Genomic DNA, 13,615 nt, shown 5'->3' with positions numbered 1-13,615 from the left:
ATGGACATGTGTTTGAGCAAGCTCTGGGAGTTGGTGATGGACAGGGAAGTCTGGCGTGCTTCAGTCCATGGGGTCGCAAGGAGTCGAACACAGCACAGCGACTGAACTGAATGGAACTGTCCTGTTTTCACAACACCATTTATTGAAGAAGCTGTTTTCCCCCTGGTAGTATATTCTTGCCTCCTTTTACATAGATTAATTGACCATATAAGTATGAGTTTATTTTTCTTTATTCTGTTCCATTGATCTATGTGTCTGTTTTTGTGCCAGTACCATGCTACTTTGATTATTTTAACTCTGTATTATAGTTTGAAGTCAGAGAGTGTGATTCTTCCAGCTTTGTTCTTGTTTCTCTTTCTCAAGATGTTTTTGTGTATTCTGGGTCCTTTATGGTTCCATACAAATTTTAGTGTTTTTGTTCCAGTTCTGTGAAAAATGCTATTGGTATTTTGATAGGAATTGCATTGAATATATAGAATGCCTTGAGGAGTGTGGACATTTTTACAATATTAATTCTTCCAATCCATGAGCTCAGGATATCTTTCCATCTATTTGTCTCATCTTCAGTTTCTTTCATCAGGGTCTTATAGTCTCCTGAGTATGGTTTGTGAATCTCTTTAATTAGATTTATTCCTAAATATCTTATTATTTTGGATGAAATTGTAAATGGCATTGCTTTCTTAGTTTCTTTTAAGACAGTTTCTTGTTAGTGTATAGAACTGCAACAGATCTGTATGTTAATTTTGCATCTTACAGCTTGCCTAAATTCATTGATGAGTTCTAATGGTTTTTTGATAGTATGATTAAGATTTTCTATATATAGTATTATGTCATCTGCAAACGGTGACAGTTTTACTCTTTCCTTTCCAGTTTTAATTTCTTTTGTTTATATATTTTTTATCTGATTGCTGGGACTAGGACTTCCAATACTACATTGAGTAAAAGTGACAAGAGTAAACATCCTTGTCTTGTTCCTAATCTTAGTGGAAAAGTTTTCAGATTTTCAGTGTTGAGTATGATGTTAGCTACAGGCTTGTTATACATGGCTTCTATTATGTTAAGATATATTCATTCGGTACTCACTTTGTTAAGAGTTTGTATCATAAATTAGTGTTGAATTTTGTCAAATGCTTTTTCTGCCTCTATTAAGATGATCATATAGTTTTTATTCCTCAGTTAGTTAATGTGGTATATCAGATATCGAACCATCCTTGTGTTCCTCGGATAAATCCCACTTGATCATGATGTATGGTCTTTGTAATGTATTGTTGAATTCAGTTTGCTAATGGGAAGTATATTTCCTTCAACCTCATTCTTTTTTTTTTAAATTCTGTTATTTTACTTCCTTTGTCTATCCATATATAAGATTTTGAATGAACTTTTCTTTACCTACAAAAATATCCTGATGAGATTTTTTGATTGAAATTGTGCTAAATCTATGAATAAATTTGGAGAGAATCAGCATCTTTATTATGCTGAATCTTTCAGTTTGTATGTAATACATCTCTCTGTTTATTCAGATGTCTTATTTTTTTTCCTCAGAATTTTGTGATTTATAACATATAGATCTTACGTGTAATTTATTATACCTTTACCTAAGTGTTTTATTTTTGGAGCTATTGTAAATGTTTTTTGTGTGTTTTTTAAATTAATTAATTTATATTATGGCTGTACTGAGTCTTTGTTGCTGCGTGTGGGATTTCTCTAGTTGCAGTGTGTGGGCTGCTTGTTGCAGTGGCTTCTCTTAAAGGTTGTGGAGGCCAACTCGGCGTCTATGTCTCGACCATGGTGGGCCACATAGTAGTGCAAAGTACGTGGGGTGCGCTCAAAGTAGTTTGTGGCTATTGTGCGCGTTAGAGAAACACGGGTTCAGATAGTTGTTGGCACATTGGCTTTAGTTTGCCCTGGTGGCATTGAATCTCCAGGATAAGAATTTGACACTCCTATGTCTCCTTGCGCACTGGCGAGTGTGGATTCTCCTCCCTTTTATTCATTATTTTTAGTTCAGTTGAAGGCCTAGATACTGTAACCCAATATTTCAAAAGCTGTTAGCTAAGTGAATATATGGGTCGATAAACGGACTGAACGGATGAGATCAGCAGTGGATTACATGGTAGTTCCAACCACCCTATCCCCCCCTCCCACTCCCCTCTCTTACCTAGACTCCCCTCTGGGTTTTCCCAGTGCACCAGCCCAAGGCACTTGTCTCATGCATCCAACCTTGGGTGTGATCTGTTTCACCCTTGAATAATTATAATGTTTCGATGCTGTTCTTCTTGAAACATCCCCACCCTCGCCTCTCCCACAGTGTCCAAAAGTCTGTTCTGTACATCTGGTCTCTTTTCTGTTTTGCATATAGGGTGATCATTACCATCCTTCTAAATTCCATATATATGCATTAGTATACTGTATTGGTCTTAATCTTTCTGGCTTACTTCACTCTGTATAATGGGCTCCAGTTTCATCCATCTCATTAGAACTGATTCAAATGAATTCTTTTTAATGGCTGAGTAATATTCCATGGTGTATATGTACCACAGCTTCCTTATCCATTCGTCTGGCAGGTGGATTCTTATCCACTGTACTACCAGGAAAGTCCTAGATGGCATTTTTGTAACTTCAGCTTCCATTGGTGGTATATAGAAATATGATTGATTTTTTTCTGTGTGTTAGTGTTGTATCCTGCAACCTTGCTAAATTCACTTATTAATTATAGGCATTTTGAATTTTCTTAAGATTCCTTGGGGCTTTCAGTGTACATGATCATCTCATCTGTGAATACAGTGCTTTATTTCTTTCTTTCCAATCTGTGTGTTCTTACATTCTTTTGCTTGCCTTGCCAGGCTAACACTTCAGTGCAATGTTGAGTAGATGTGGTGAGATGAAACTCTTTGTTTCCATCTTGGGGGAAAGCATTAAGTCTTTCACTATTAAATCTGATGTTAGCTGAAGGTATTTTACAGACATTCTTTATCACATTAAGTAAGGTCTCTTCTATTCCTAGTTTTAAGGGCTTCCCTAGCGGCTCAGATGGCAAAGAATCTGCCTGGAATGCAGGAAATGTGGGTTGTATCCCTGGGTCTGGAAGATCTCGTGGAGAGGGAAATGGCAACCCACTCTAGTATCCTTGCCTGGGAAATACCATGGACAGAGAAGCCTGGCAGGCTACAGCCTATGGGGTCTTAAAGAGTTGGACACGACTTAGCAACTAAACAACAACAAAAATTCCTAGTTTGCTGACGGTTTTTTTTTAAACCATGAATGGATGTTGAATTTTATGCTTTTCCACATTCATTGATCTGATCACTTAGTTTTCTTTTTCAGACTGTTATAGTGTAGATTAGACTGATTTATCTTTATTGAACCATCCTCTTATTCACTGAATAAACCTCGTTTGGTCATGGTATATTGTTATTTTTATATATTGCTGGATTTGATTCACTAACATTTTATTGAGGATTTTGTGTCTATGTTGATATTAGTTGTTGATCTGTCTGATTTTATAATCAAGGTAATGCTGGTCTCCTCTGGAAGTGTTCTACTTTCTGGAACAGATTGAATAGAATTAGTGTTATTTATCAGACAAGACAATGGCACCCCACTCCAGTACTCTTGCCTGGAAAATCCCATGGATGGAGGAGCCTGGTAGGCTGCAGTCCATGGGGTCACTAAGAGTCGGACATGACTGAGCGACTCCACTTTCACTTTTCACTTTCATGCATTGGAGAAGGAAATGGCAGTCCACTCCAGTGTTCTTGCCTGGAGACTCCCAGGGACGGGGGAGCCTGGTGGGCTGCCATCTATGGGGTCGCACAGAGTCGGACATGACTGAAACAACTTAGCAGCAGCAGCAGTGTTATTTATTCTTTAACTTTTTTGGTATAATTCACCAGTGAAACTATCTGGGTGAATTCAATTTCTGTAATACTTGGAGGACCATTGACATGAGTTATGTAATCTTGGGTGAATTTTGGTTATTTGCTAGAAGTTTTATAGTTTTACCTTTCACATTTAGGTCACATTTACCTGGATTTAACTTTTGCATGTGATTTGAGGTAAAAGTCAAGTTTTATTTCTCCCCCATGTTTCTCTAATTTAATAAGTTTGATTATTTAAAGTTATTATCATTTACAACCATTCTGCAGTGCCTTCTTTGCCATATCCATATATGTATGTTTTTTATGGACTCTTGATTCTGTTTTGTTGGTCTACATGTCTATCATTGGGCAATACCACACTTTGCTAGTTATGGTAGCTTGACAGATCTCAATATCTAGGAAAGGAAGCCCTCCTGCTTTGTTTATCCTCCTCAAGACTTCTTTGGCTATTTTATGGTCCTTTCTATTCCTATAAAAATTTTAGAAAAATTAGTTAAAGTCTACCAAAATTGGGAAAAAAAAAACAAAGAAATGCTGTTCTCTTCAGGAAGGTAGTCAAATTATTTAATCTAACATTGCTGGAAGTGGAACTACATTTGTTCTACTTTTTAAAAATTTGATGCAGCACTTTAGTAGGCAAGGTACCATGAAAGTACCAAGGTACACATCACCACCATATAAGATAATCTTAAAATAGTAGAGAATATATTTTTATACATTTATTTCTATTTATTTGACTGCACTGGGTCTTAGTTGCAAAATATATGATCTTTAGTTGCTACATGTAAACTCCTAGATGTGATATGTGGGATTTCATTCCTTGGCTATGGATCAAACCCAGGCCTCTCCTGAATTGGGAGCACAGAGTCTTAGCCACTGGACCACCAGGGAAGTCCTGCTAAATGTATTCTTTAAATCCAAAACTCAACTGCCAAGAAAAGAAAGGGTATCTCTTAAGCTAAAAATACTGAGAGATTGCAAACCCCTAGAATCAATAGGAACTACAAACAATAAAATCAAGTCTAGAAGTAAGTCATTATTGAAAATATTAGATCTTAAGTATAAATAAGTTTTATATACTTAAAAAATAAGATGAAGGGTTGCAAGTTGGACTGAGTAACAAGGTACTATTTTAAAATGACCAGGTGGATTAAAAAAGACCATTTAGAACTGCTAGACATAAAAATAAGGATGAAATTAGAAGTTCAATGGGTGAAGGTAAACAGGCTGAATCCAAAGAGTAGTTTAGTGAACTGGAATATAGTTGTGAACTCACTAATCAGTCAGGTTAGAGAGACTAAAACAGCCAGAGTTTCAGAAGATGATAAGGAAAAACATAGAGAATCAATATGGAAAGGCATAATGGCAGTTTCTCACAATCCTCAGTCCAAAATCTCACAAGCAGTTTATTGCGTCAAATGTTAGTGGTAGATGTTGATGGCAGGTATATGGGTGTTCATATCATATTTTCTTCAGTTTGACTGATTATTAGAAAATTTTCATAATAATAAAATAAATAAATAAATCCCATTAAAGGAAAATGAATAAAAGTGAGAACAGAAATTTAAAAAATGAACAAAATTAGAGAGAATCAGCACAGACTTGATTTGTTCTTTTGAAAGATTAAACTTGAACATAATCAATCAAGAAAAAGCAATGGATATAAACATATTAGGAATGCAAAGGATGCAATAGCTGCAAATACATCAGAGATAAAGATGTGGGAATATTATGAACAACGTCAAAGTAGTGAATATGAAAACTTTAGTGAAAATAGGCAAAGTCTCAGAAAAATATTATTACAAACTGACTCAAGTAGAAATAGAAAACACAAATGGTTATACAACCATTAGAGAAACTGAATATGTAGGGAGATTTTTACTACAAAAGGTCACAAAGCCCTGAAAACTTTACAGACACTTTCTATCAAAAGGAAGAGATCACTGCCATCTTATATAAACTGCTTCAGGAATGGCAAAAAGAAGACATATTATCCTGTCTAAATTAAACTGTCTAAAATAAGTAGTTTATTTATAAAACTAAAATAACTTGATACCAAAACAAATAGCACTGACATGAATAGAAAATTATATACCAACCTCACTCATTCATGCAGGTTAAAAAATCCTAATCAAGAGTAAGTCCAACCACATCTTGTACATGAACATTCATAGCAGCATTTTTCATAACAGCCAAGAAATGAAAGCAATCCAGATATTCACCAAATGATGAATGGGTAAATAAAATGTAGCATGGATACATGGTGCAATGTTATATAAGCAGCCACACAATGAAATCAGATCCATGAAATGACAAGGATGGACCTTGAAAACAATATACTGAATGAAAGAAACCGGCCAGAAAGACCGCTCTTTTGGGTTTCTGGAGCCAGTTCCAACGCGTGGGTGTTGATTGGAGTGGGTTCACACTAACACCAAGCATTTCCCAGACACCAGCAAGGTGTCTGAGAATTCAACTCGATTCTGACACTTTCTACCCAGAGATAGCATCAGATTCCACAGGTTATGGGTTCAGTCTTTTTTTTTTTTTTTTACAAGACTGCCCACTCCCTTCAACTTCAGATGCCAGTCACAAGCCCAGGTTGTTATCTGTGCTTCTGCCTGACAGGCTACAAATTGGAGGTTCCCACATCCCCTTTCTTTGGTTTGACTACTTTGCTAGGGCAGCTCACAGAACTCAGGGAAGCATGGACATTTACTAGTTTATTATAAAAAGACAATAAAGGATACAGATGATCATCCAGATGGAAGTGGTATATGAATAGAGGCTGCACTACTGAGAAAGACTGGTTCCCAGATGGGGTACACACAAAAGAGAAGAGAATTAATTGTATCCTTATTTCACCAGCATATGTTACTATTAGGTCAGGCTAGGTTATTACTTAAATGTAAAGGAGCCACCAGAGGAGCCCAGGACAAAACTTAATAACTTAGGAGAAAGTGTGGGAAAACAAACTATGACCTCAGCATAGGAAAAATTCTTTAAATAAAATACAAGAGCAAGCTACTCAGAAAAATATGGATATATTACATTAAAAGTGAGAACAATTCTTCATTTAAAAATGCCATACAAAGAAAGAAAAACCAGCTATAAAATGTGATGGACTATTAGCAACACACACTACCAACAAATTATCACTCTCCTAGGTATGTGAGGAAGTACTGAGAAAAATCAGAAATATACAAACACTTCAGTATAAAAATTTGCAAAACCAAACCTAATCTAAACAGATAATTCATAGAAGAGAAAAATAAATGAGTCAAGTAGATGAAAGGATGGCCAGTTGATTACATTATCAGGGGCATGGAAAATCAAACCACAAGAGGATATGTTTTCCCCCAGATCAAGTGGGTGGTAGTCAAGTTGAAGGTGCCCACATCCCTGGGTGCATGCTGGTAAGAGCCTCCAAACTGGAAGCAACCCAAATGACCATTGTTGGTGGAATAGTTAAATAAATCATGCAATGGAACCATCTATGATAATGAAAACAAATGAAATAGGGCTAGTGCATTTACACGGATGGATGTGAAGTATGTATAAATGGAGTGAAAATAGAAGTCACCAAAAATGCACTCAATATGGCTCTGTTGATCAAAGTTCAAAACACGCAAAACAAAACAGTATGTCACTTAAGGACACTCACACACTCATAAAATCATATTTAAGAAGAAAAGAAGTGATAAACACTAAATTCGAGATTGTGCTCATCCCATTGTAGATGAGAAGGCTGCAGTAGAAGGGGGCAGGTCCTCCTCCACGTGTGTCATGTGTCGTGTAACAGTGGTATATTCTACCTCTGAAGCTGACTGGTAGGGCCATAGGTGTGTGTTGCACACATGTTATCACTGTATTGTGTAAAGTATCTTCAAATGCACTTGGGATGCCTTTACTAGAGCTTTCATAAGTATGACTGATCTTTTCAGGATTTAATCTCTCAGGCATCATGAGCCTGTCAGATACATCAAACAAATTCTTCTTGGGGGAGATTTTGGCCAATCATTTCCATGGTGAATAAAGGCAGGGCTTCATGTGAAGGCCAAATTAGCCATATTGTATTTGCAAGCTCTCCTTGTGATGTGCAGGCCAAGCTGCACAGGACTCATCCACTTTCTGCGGGCAGCTGCTCAAGTAGAGACATGCTCAGCTGCCTTCCCTTGGGCAGCCCAGCCAGAAACTGTTAACCTGAATCCTGGGACATTGGTTTCTAGGAGGAGCGCAGAGCAACCAACTCCTTGAGCAGTGGAGCTGTGACATGGACGAGGAAATTCAGCCTGGATTATTTAGCCTTGGACTTCAACTCAGCGTCACCAGCCCCTGTACAGCAGGTAGGAAGTACTCTGTATCAGAATTCCCAGGAGATTTCATTTCTGTTTGGTTTTGTTTTGATGATTCCACCATGTGTGTTCTTTTTGCAGAGTCTTAAACATAAAGACTTGTACTGTGAAGAATCTTAAAATCAGCTCTAATTCAATCTCCCAGAAATCATGGTGTTTTTCCCTCTGGGGTGTGTTCTTGAATGTCTATGTATAAATGTATGTAGTGTTCATGCTCTTCAAAACTTGGACGATAGAGTTTGTTGGGAAATGTCTGGCAGAGATGAGGGTGGGGTAAATGGTAGACCAGGCACAGGAAGGGTCTGCTGAAGGAAGAAGGGATAGCCTTGTTTGTCTCAACTCTAGGCACTGGGGACAGAAACTCTCAGTTGCAATCAGAACCCCTCCATAAAGGGCCTCAAGTGGCAGGTGGCAGTTTTGACGTAGTATTCTCGTCTGTAAAGTGGGGATTAGAAATAATAGCTATGTTGAAGCCTGTTGTGAGGATTAAATGAGTTAATACATGTAACAGACCCTAGCCATTGACCGTTGTCACTCACTGCACATGGCATGAATGACTGGCAAACAGTGGACAAAAGCTAAATATTTTTGAGCAAAGGATGGTCATAGTCTAAACTGTGCTAACAATGTATTGTTTGATGAGAAAATCAACTTGCTGAACAGGATATACAATATGATTTCATTTTGTGTTTGTGGAGAAAGGTGTTTGGGAGACTTCCCTTCCCTTTTGCTGAAGGGACTTCTCCTTTACCTTTCATTTCATTCCCAAAACCTACAATGACACTTCAGAAAAGCTGGTCAGCAGGATGAGACTGGTAAATTCAAACAGTGAAGAGAGTCCCCAGACCTCCATGGCTTTCGACCACGAAGGCTTCTCAGTTGTTGCCTACAGGACAGTCCATCACAACCATGGCCTTGGTGTCTCAGGTCATTGTCAATTCAGGGGCCACTGTCTTGGCAGAGGAAAAAGAGAGATGGCAGGATTGCAGGGTGTCACCTCTGCTCACAGTATACTGGTCAAGGTGAGTTAGATGGCGAGAGCCAAGTTGAAGGGAGTAGGGTTGAGGAGAGATTCACACACACACACACACACACACACACACAGAGTGTAACACTTCTGCATATGATGGCCCAGGAGGAAGGGACAGCAAACGCGTGAACCTATAATCCACCAGGGACATGCTGAATTTTATCGATGAGGTGTAACGAAAACCTTTTTGTTCTCCCCCTTCAGAAAATTCTCCTTTCAGAGGATCAGAGAGTGGACTATGTCCAAGTGGATGAGCAGAAGACACAAGCTCTTCAGAGCACAAAGCAGGAGTGGACGGATGAGAGGCAGTCCAAAGCATGACAGGGTTGGGCTGCAGGTGGGAGGCGGGGCTTGCTTTGAGTTTTTCCTCTGGAAGCCCACTGATGTTCAACACAGGTCAAGACGCAGAGAGTCTTGACGAGACCCTCTTGGAGAGAGGACCCATTTGTACACACTGACTGGGGAGGAGCAGGAAGTGGTCTCCTCCCAGAGGGGTTCTCAGGGGGGCCAGCCCCTGCCCCGACCACCAATCACAGTATTTCTGGTCACAGCCACATGTGCCTCTGCTGAGCCTCAGACCAATGTGGTGTTGGCTCCACAGTCAGGAGCAGCAGAGAGAGAGGATTCCACAGCCATGGACTGGGATGTAGAAAACTCCATTTGGGCAGGATGGGAACAATCGAAACGGAAGTTGGGTTAAACATCTCCAATGGAGCATTTGAAGTGCACATTAGAGCTGGTATCGCTGCCCAAAAGATGACATCATTTGCTTCCAATGCTTGAACTTTTGATCTCTCTCCTGTGCTTCCATTGGAATAATAAATTATCCTAGGAGACATGCACCTGGACACCGTCTTGCCCCCACCGGAAGACACAGTGCAAGAGACCAAGCCTAGGGATGGAGACAGAATATGTACTCCTTACTCCAAAGAATCCAGCAGACAAGTATTTCTATCCTCCAAAGAAAGACAACACAAGTGATGGGGCATTGAGTCCCAGGCTCCACGATGAGCAGATCACATGACACTGGTGGCTCTAAGAACATCGTGCTTAAGCAGCCACCCATGGCTGGGTGTCCCGTTGCTGTTGGCCTTTTCCCAGTGTTCTTTCACATTCATCATCTCATCTCTTCCCCTAAAAGATCTCAGAAGTTAGTCTTGGCAGAGATCATTGCTCCAGCTTTGAGGGAAAAGATGCTAAGAACTGGAGGAGGGAACACTTTGCCCAAGATGAATCATGCCAAGAGAGCCAGTCAGGCTTCTTCTGCAGTCTATCGCTGCCTCAATCAGGGTAACTTTGGAGACCGGTGGGAAATACATGCAAACACGGGATGGCTCATTGTCCCCTCTCCTTTTCATAGAATTTTGAGCAGGTGCTTTTTATAATTGAAAGGTATGCATGTCAAACCAGGGTTTCTTCGTATGGTGTTCAAACAGGGCACTCGAACATAATCAGCAGTTACCATCAGAGATACCTCCTGAAAATCAGTATGAAGTCCATTTTGGTTCACGTGGTCCCCTTGGCAGTGCATTTCCTGTGAGCCACCCTGGGGAAGACTATCCCTGGTCATCCTGTGCTGGACTTAAGCTTTCAAGTGATAGTTATGATCGGAAAAAAACAAACCCAGCCAGCTCCAGTATCAGGGGTCTTGCCTAACTTTCCCCTTCTGCTTTAGTGGTGACTAGGTCCTGAGAGGGCAAACGTTCCCACTGTGCAACGAGGGCACCTTGTCACCCCTTCCTTTATGAGACACTGGGGTTCCAGGGAGAGGTACAGAAAAAAGGCTCAATTGAGCACAGGGTTTTACTTAATGCCCTTCCTGATTGTTCTGAGCATCTGCAGCTGGAAGACAAATTTGAACAACTGGGTAATAAATAGAGACTGTTATCCTGTCCTGCCACTGTGTTGTACACATGAGGTGGAGGAAGTAGGCAGGCAGGTCTATGACAGTCAGCATTGGTCAGGACAATTGTAGGCTTTGCTACAGGGTTTCAAACTGCTCCAAATGTAAGTGCAAAAATTTGTTTTTTCAGACCATAAAAGAAGTAATTTTAATGTTCAAAATGATAGGATCTCGTGACATCATTTTCTTCCCAGAGAAAGATGGGGGAAATTGCCAAGTTCTTTAATTAAGTTGAGTATTTAGTAAGTCTGGATGGAGCCACAAGAGGGCTCCTGGACCCCATGGCCTGCTCCTCAGCCAGAGCCTGTTAAGGAGCTGCCTTCTTCGTGTGTGACTTGCAAAGAGTCACAGAGCCTCAGGCAAGAATCCAGGGGTACAGACAGCTAGTTCCCATAGATGGTGGCTTTCTGATGTGTGGGCCACCTGTGTTTAGATCACTGCCTGACAAAGGCCAGTGCAGAAAAATTTGTACGTCTGAGAATCAAGAACCTAACCACATTGAAGATAGATTGGAAAAGTAAATGCAGCTGAAATTATGTCAGCAGTGAAATGTCATCCAATTGACCAAAAAAGAAATATTTTTCTACAAAACGTTTCCAGGGACATGTTTACTGCACTAAGCAATAGACACTTGAGTGGTGTGACTTTTTTGGAAGTGATTTGGGGTTTTACAAATATCACTTCACCCTCATTTTCAGGGTGTATGCGTTTATGTCTTGCTTTGATAAAACTGCTAATGGACGGCTACACAAAAACATAACAATTCATGGACCCAAAATACAGGTAGTTTTTGAGCTGACTGCAGCATATGCTCCTGAGAAAGGCACCATAAATCACAACAATGGATGCTAGCCAGATCTTGTTTTCTGGCAGAGATAATCCACATGTAATAAAGAGCTATGATTCTGATGGGCTCGGAGGGATTTTCTTTTAAAAAAGAAATAATCTCTGACACCATTCCAACACAAGTGCACATGGCGTGTCTGTGCACTGTGCATAGTACACCTTTCTAGAAAATTTGGGCGTCAACATAAAGGGGAAAAGGCATCAATTAATCCTCCATTGTTTTCTGTAGTTCCTTTTTGCTTCATTTCCTTCCGTCTCATTTCATTAGGAAATACCTTCAGGTCAGGGGTTGTGTCATGCCAAAAGGGGGGCTGAAGGTTTTCATGGTTGCAGCTCCCTAAGTCCACAAGCCCAGGATGTTGGGAGTTAAACTTTCCATGGGGAGGAGGAACTTGAGGCCCAGCACATAGCCCAGCTCCAAGGGCATCGAGTGACCCTGGGGACTGACTGTCCAGGCCACTTCATGCAGTAAGCAGCAGCTGAATTGTGGCTTTTAGGTGCCACGGGAGACTGAAGGCACCCTTCAGGCCTGGCTTTCCCCTCTCAAGACCTCATGCTTGGCTCCTCTTCAAACCATGTTTGTATCTGCAATCATGCTGATTTTTAAAAATTCACTGTTTTTACTATTTCATTTCTGGCATTAATAAAAGTTATAAGGAAGAATCATGACCTAAGCATTCTCTTATTTGTTTTAAGTAATGACCTCTGATAAAAACTCAGAACACATTTTGAAGGCTGAGTGTTGAAAACAGACTTTCCTGCTGTTATCAAGTACAATAGGCCTAACCTGACTCACATGGAATACCCCACATCCATGTTACTTTGCTGCAAGCAGTTCAGCAGGTGGCTGGAACAGGCACTGCTTCTAGTCAGCCAAACCATGTATTTTTTGAGGTCAGAAACTAGCTTCCGTAGTTGACAGTAAAATCAGTGGCCCTGCCAGATACCACAGATAAGGTGACCTTCGGTACTGACATTAAAAGGCAACAGCACCCAGCCTGCCTCCCCACAGCAGGGGTCTGTTGTGCCCTCACCTCTCTTTTCCCCATGGTTGATGCTCCCAGTTGCCCTGGGTGCTGGATCAGCAGCGTCTCTAGGCCATGATGTAAGGCAGAGACAACCAGAGTAGCCGGGGCTTGGGTTTGGGGGAACCAGGCCAAAGGCACAGACCCTACAGTCAAGTGGATTCCTGGTGCTGAGAGAAAGGAGGAGAAGCCACGTGAACTTCCTCACCCTCCCTGGTCAAGGACCAGGCAGCTTACTGCAAATGGCTAACCTGAGAAGCAAGGGCCAGGAAACCTAACATGAAGGTCTCTGAGCCCCAGGCCCCTTGAGCCCTGGCCCCCTTACTCCACCAGGAACCTCCCTAAGTTTCCAGTTTCTACTTTATTTTCCTTGATCTTAAATTGCATTAATTATTATTTCTTTATTTTAATTGTGCCATTTGTTTTTATAAATTTAGTTTTTATTTTCTGAGAAAGAGTGGCACTGTGCAGTCTGGAGCAGGGAGTCCGATGGGAGAGAGCAGAGCTGAGACAGAGACCCCTCCCACATGGGCACCTCACTGACAGCAGATGGGGCACTGGAGAGCCTAAGAGACAGG

The 13,615-nt window shown here is 40.6% G+C and overlaps 1 protein-coding gene across 5 annotated transcripts in view; it reads left to right on the top strand.

Moving 5' to 3' along the window:
• Positions 1-12,679, top strand: part of GAB3 (GRB2 associated binding protein 3) — a 77,306-nt gene extending 64,627 nt beyond the window's left edge. For all 5 annotated transcript variants that reach the window (XM_043459537.1, XM_043459535.1, XM_043459534.1 and 2 more), the window contains 2 exons: positions 8,108-8,224; positions 9,468-12,679. In XM_043459537.1, coding sequence (XP_043315472.1) covers positions 8,108-8,224; positions 9,468-9,584 — 234 coding nt within the window. In that variant the 3' untranslated portion in view covers positions 9,585-12,679. The remainder of the gene's footprint in view (positions 1-8,107; positions 8,225-9,467) is intronic.
• The last annotated feature ends 936 nt before the right edge of the window (positions 12,680-13,615 follow it).

Source organism: Cervus canadensis, chromosome X (assembly GCF_019320065.1).
Source record: "Cervus canadensis isolate Bull #8, Minnesota chromosome X, ASM1932006v1, whole genome shotgun sequence".
NCBI lineage: Eukaryota > Metazoa > Chordata > Mammalia > Artiodactyla > Cervidae > Cervus > Cervus canadensis.
This window is presented reverse-complemented; position numbering and strand designations above follow the sequence as displayed.